At 39.9% G+C, this 6,054-nt stretch overlaps 1 protein-coding gene across 1 annotated transcript; it reads right to left on the bottom strand.

Moving 5' to 3' along the window:
* Positions 1-1,164: 1,164 nt before the first annotated feature.
* Positions 1,165-3,045, bottom strand: tmem230b (transmembrane protein 230b). Its single transcript, XM_040196545.2, has 3 exons — positions 2,657-3,045; positions 1,646-1,768; positions 1,165-1,569 (listed from the first exon to the last, which is right to left on the bottom strand). Exons 1-3 carry the CDS (start codon positions 2,750-2,752, stop codon positions 1,429-1,431), a joined length of 360 nt encoding a protein of 119 aa, XP_040052479.1. The 5' UTR covers positions 2,753-3,045; the 3' UTR covers positions 1,165-1,428.
* Between the last annotated feature and the right edge of the window lie 3,009 nt (positions 3,046-6,054).

Genomic DNA, 6,054 nt, shown 5'->3' with positions numbered 1-6,054 from the left:
TGGTTTTACAATAGAAGTGACTTCTTGTGACGTATGAGGCCACATGTTGTAAAGGGGTGAGCTAACCTTCTTTCTTTCCTTTTCAGCATTACTCTGAAGGAGATAACTCAAAATAATAACTACATTATTAAGTATTTCGTTCAATCTACCTCAACATTTGAATTCATTTAGTAACGTATTACTATTCTGTTATTTAACCTTACCACAAAACGGGTGATGTCCTCGTTATTTGAGAAGGAGGTTTTTCTTACTCATTTATCACATATGAGCTATAGTGAGGTGGCCTATCGGGTTATTGGGACATCAGGGACACGTTTCTCTTCCTACAGTTTAAATTAGCCAATCAAATGCTGGACATGATGACTCCCACGTGGACACACAAAATACTAATGTACAAGCCATAGTGCTTATCATCGCTTATTCTATGACATTATACTGCCCCCTGTTGGCTTGTATAGTAATAGTGAATTTAATTCAAATTTCCCTGCAAACTACCTTCATGTTGAAATTGATAAGCTAATTTAGCAAATTAGAGGAGAAAATTTGTTCCGTTCAAGGTTGGAAAAATTGTCAAGTTTTATAGTTACTTGTTGGACCTGTTTAATCCCAATATCCAAGTGCACCATATGGAGATCAGAGGATTGACATTAATCACATGAAATCCTTCCAAGGAAGAAGTACTCACTTAGTTACCAGGAATAAAACCGAGGGTAAGCAAAAACTATTATTTGGAATATTGATCAGTGTTTACAAATCAGAACGGCCCCCTGAAATATCTGTTATCCGCCAGACGAGATATACAAAGAAGTTGCAGGTGAATCACTCAGCATATAGCCTGAAATCTTTGAATACTTTCATCTTAATTGTCCTGTAAATGAATTAATTACAAAGCAGTTTTGAGATTTCTCTATCATTGAACACATCACCTCGAATTAACAATCCCTCACGGACTACTTAATTTCGTTATGGAAATATCGTGCTCACATATAGATTCTAGGCTAGAATTATCCGTCCTGTCCGCGTGCCAAAAATAGCTATATGGATGAATTTCTTTACACAATGCATAACGAGATAATATGTGTCCTATTGTAGAATAAATCAGTTTAAAATTACGGTTTCAAGCTAAATATGATCTAAAGGATACAAATAACAAACAAATACCCATTAAATTAATTTTTTATTAATTAAAAAAGCTAACAAAAGAAATATACAAATCAAACTATGTATGATAATGATTTGGCTTCATTACAGCAAGCTGGCACCAACTTCCTCACCCCATAAAATGATCACGGTACAGATGAGGAGAATGCACAGAATCTATTCATGCTTATTTTACTCCGGAAAGGTCAGTGCCTATAATTTAGCACGCAGAACATTAGCAGTATATACACGAGTACAAGGAGACTGTGGCTGAAGCTGTGGAGTCTATCAGTCATCAAAGTCTGGGATATCATCATAGGAGTAGCCCCGGTAGCCCTTTGATGCATAGTAAGCTATTCGTAGGTGGTAAAATCCGGGGAGGAAGACGAGGATCCCAATGATGAGGACCGGCACAGTTCGGTCCGAGTGCTGAAAGAGATTAAAAATCATTTAAATTACATCAAATTATCATTAATATTGTAAAAACGTGGTGCGGCACACTCACAGTTACTCCAAAGTATCCAGCCAGGAGGAGGGAGCCGATGATGATTAACAGAGAGCCGATTAGGAAGAGGACGGTGGCTAGTGCTATGGCCTTGTATGGGACTTTTGGTGGGCTTCTTTTGAACTGCGGAGGAGGTGAAATATTCATTAAAAACACTTTTTTCCAACCCAGCATGCGTTCTGTGGTTTTCCTGTGCTGAAGTGGCCAGTCTAAATTAGTCAGGCTCATAATGTCCTTGGTTGACTGGTATCATCAGCTGACTGACTGTGCGAGAAAATGTCATGTCAAATTATGTGGATGAAGATGTATTTTGTTGGTTACACGTTGCATTGTTCACCAGTTAATACTGTGGGTGAATGTTGAGAAAATCATCTAAAAAGGGAAAACCCACCATTTTTACTAAATGTACTAGACATGCAGAGTGTTATTCAGCCTGTGAAAACATTTGTTTGATAACATCTGTGACTCTAAAGAAGCGTTTCCAAGCACAAGAAAAAAAAGTCACAATCCTTCCCATGTTATCAAAATCAGGAATCAGGAAACATTTATTGCCAAAATATGTCAAACATACAAGGGATTTGATTTGGTGGTTGGTGCGTGACAGTAGACAGTATAACAATGGACAACAAGACGGCAGCGCACAAGTGATAAAATGAAATAAAATGAAATGCTAATGCTATGGGTTAGTAGAATAAGGCTATGGGTTAGCTTAAAATAAGAGAATAAAGTTAGTTAAAAATAAAAAATATTTAAAGAAATAAAAAATAAAGTGCACTAGCGAACAAGTGACAAAATGCAATATTAAATAAAATGTCAGAAATGCTGCTATAAAGTTCACTTGTGGAAATGGGTGAACTACCCTCTGTTATCACTATGTCTGTATGTGGGTTATATATGCAGTTGTAAAGATGGATGGATGGATAATGAGAAGCATCCAACATAGATCATGTTAATACCATTTTAAAAACGTGCGTCTGCTGCGGGTATCCTGAGCATAGCGGGTTGTCTTACCTGTAGATCCGTGTAGCCGTCATCTTCAGTGGACAACCTGGAGTACCTGACTTTGCTGTTGGGGATTTCGTTGGACACAATGTTACGAGCTGGCATCTTCTTCAGCTTCCGAGGACCCCGCGTCACTGCCCAGCGGTCTGTTCGGTGTTTCAAGGAGGCCGAAGCAGCTTCGGCTACAGAGACATCATCGACGCCATCGTCCCTCACAAGCGTTTCGGTGTCAAAGTCAAGTGAAATGCCTCCCACCAGATCCGACGCGCGAGCGTTATTGTTTCACGGAACTCGTTCTGAGAAGAGATTACACCGCGAGGCACTGTTCGCTATCTTCTTTCACGCGACTTCCGTGTTTTCGACTCGGTCCGCAATGCGCATGCGCGCAGCGATCAGCGTCGCTTCTGTGACGCGCGCCGCACCGCGTCAGTCACCAGGGGGCGTGAAATGACCGAGTCACGGAGGGCATCAGGCGGATACTCCGCTGTCTGGAAGCATCTGTTTGTGTGGATGTTCATTTCCTGAGATGTTCTCCCAAGCCAGCTTTATAATTACACGGCGTTCTCTGAAGATAAGGTTTCCGTCTAATCTGCAGATACTTTTGTACGGATTCAGTGCTCCTCTGAAGGCTGTTTTCCAGCTAGGGATGCAATCTTGTATAATCACACTCACTATCTATTTCCCATAGTGTACTTACATGGCCATTTTATCAAAACAAAAAATAACACATCAAAATCTCATATTGTTATTTACTAACAATTTACTAAATTGGTTATACTTTTTTACAAAAATGACACAAGAAAAAGTCTATTTAATTTCCATTATCTATCAAAATAACTCACAATACCATACTTTGAATGGCTAACTCTCTTTTTTTAATGTTTTGAATTAAAATATTTGATACCTGAGATATCGACTTTGGGAGGAGCACCTTCAAATGTATTATGTTATCTCTGCATGATGTTGTCATCGCTCCAGACATGCAGTGTGTCCGTTGAATGACTGACCTTGAAAGCCTAGAACAAGCAGCAAAAATTACATTTGCTGAATATTCCCCTGAAATTAATGATGAAAGCAGGTGTATTTTGGTTGGTTTCCACTTTTTTCAAACTGTATGTTTTACCTTCTGCTGATGGTCTGTGGAAAATTGGACTGTCACATGGACAAATATAGACTCCGCTCAAGGTAGAATTGAGATAGCTTCTTTCCATGAATCTGCACAACATTGAATCGTTGTTATTTCAGCTTTCTGGCAAAGCGGACCATATAGTCAAGGGTAAATGCCCACAGGTAAGTAAACAAAAAAATACACTTCTCTGTTGAGGAGCTGTAATAATTAAATAAATGCCTATTCTTCTTAACTGTGCTGGCAGTATCAACTACTCATGTATCAAGTGATCATTAGTACACTCAAAAACCTTGACTGCAAGTTGCTTTGTTGTATCTTAAGGCCGTACTGCCTCCCTCTGGAGGGATATAAACCCTAAAACCATTCATCTGCATTTCATATCCCTGCTGTTGCATCACTGTGCATTATGCTGCACACAATGTTTCTTCTTGTTCAATTTTCTGTTGCATATTTAAAACATATCCAACCCTGTGCTTGATATAATCTCTATAAATCTACCCTAGATACAAGGGGATTTCATTTATTTCGAAGGGGATTAAGGAAATGGGTTTTTGTCTTTTAGAGGAAACCTTAAAAGGCAACAATAGAACCATATCACTGTGCACACCTGGAGTTAATTTGTATGCCACAAAACATTGTGTGAGTCACCAAGGCCATCTGAAATAACTGATTGCACAGACATGCACCTGCTGCCATTGTGTCTGTACCTGTTACCGACAATAACAAAATATAACTTTGCCCTCTCCTCCAGTAGTGATCCAGCAGTTCCTTACTTATATTTCACTGTGCAGCGTGACCGCTTGATGGCTGCACTCATTAGCTGACACCTCCGAGTCCATGCTCACATATTTCTTTGAACACCAAAGAACCCATTGGTCCCATCTTCTCACTTGGATTTTCAAGACCTACAAATTAAGGTCACTGCACAAACTGCACACTGTTACTTGATCGGAATTGAGAAACCTGGCATATATTTAAAAAATACAGAAGATCACATAAAACAGCAAATATTTTACATTCAAAAATAAAAAATGATTGGTATTTACTTGGGATTTAAGATTTTGATGTGACTTTTCTGCTAAATATTTGTCCGCAGTAACCACAATACAAATGACAATGCAGCTCGAGAGACATCTGCAGTCATGATTTATTAATCAGATGATAGAGAACACGGTCAGGGGGGGGGGGGGCGGGGGGCGGGCAGTAAATGTTGCCATATTGGATAATCCCTGCCACTAGACCATAAAGCCTGCACAGAGCACCGGCTTAGCACACTGAGCCTTAGTGGGGTGTGTGTGCGTGGTTTGAGTGTGTGTTTGTATGTCGTTGGGAGAAGACACCCGCTCACTTGTAACTGAGGCTGAACAGTGTCCAGCAGTGTCCAGCATTTAGGCCATAATTAGACTCCTGTCCATAGTGGATCACTGTCTGCTGAGATAATTAGGTCTGTCTTCATTAAAGCCATGGCAGAAAGCACCCCAAATGAAGCCATTACACCACTTAAACATCATGCAATCTACCCGTGGCGCAGCTGTTTTACTTTTAAACCCGCCGGGTTTCAGAAATAATAAAAATGTGGCTTGTGGGCTGTGCACAGGTGGTGCTGTGCAAATAGCTTCTCAGAATTTGAAATATAGTTGCAAAGACAAATACAAATCCATTATGTTTAGGCTCTTTGAGCCACATTTGGGGGAAGTTTGGCAGACTTATGTTGTTTTGCCTTCCCTGTATTTGTTGGTGGTTGCCGTTGCGGCAGAATCTTTAACTCTTTTGCGAATAATCAGTCATGTATTGTTTTGTCATTATCGGTATTTCAGGTTAGGTGTATTTCTGTGTAGGTGGAGAGTTTACTGCTGCAGGACGCTCCACGCGAGGGGCTTCATCAACAATCACAAATTCAATCACCTTTTTTTCACGATGTCGCCTCAGAAATAAACTGTAGAGGTCCAGTGGCTTTGAGAATATGATTACACATTGAACAGAAGTTACCATTTTGAATAAGCCTTTTAAGTGCTCTGATGATCGGAATCTGTGCCTCTTTTCTCTAGTTTTGTTCCTCTGCAGCCTTGGAGAGGAATAACAATATGAAAATACACAACAAACAACAGAAGAAACGTACGAGCATCGTTACACTGGTTCATTATGTTTGCAATCGTTCTTCACCAGGGTTGTCGCCAATGTAATAATGAATACAAATAAATACTTATTTGGAAAGTGGTCAGTCTGTGCCACTGTGTGCCTCTGTAATGCATGCACAATAATGAGACAAAATCTCCCC

The sequence above is a fragment of the Gasterosteus aculeatus genome, chromosome 13 (genome assembly GCF_964276395.1).
Source record: "Gasterosteus aculeatus chromosome 13, fGasAcu3.hap1.1, whole genome shotgun sequence".
In the NCBI taxonomy this organism is placed as follows: Eukaryota; Metazoa; Chordata; class Actinopteri; order Perciformes; family Gasterosteidae; genus Gasterosteus; species Gasterosteus aculeatus.
The sequence above is the reverse complement of the archived record's forward strand: the minus strand, read 5'-3'. Positions and strand labels throughout refer to the sequence as shown.

Coding starts and splice junctions, on each gene's coding strand:
- tmem230b (XM_040196545.2), bottom strand. CDS start 2,752: ATGCCAGCTCGTAACATTGTGTCCAACGAAATCCCCAACAGCAAAGTC. Junction 1,769..2,656: donor ACGGCTACACGGATCTACAG/GTAAGACAACCC, acceptor CCTCCTCCGCAG/TTCAAAAGAAGCCCACCAAA. Junction 1,570..1,645: donor CTGGATACTTTGGAGTAACT/GTGAGTGTGCCG, acceptor AATCTCTTTCAG/CACTCGGACCGAACTGTGCC.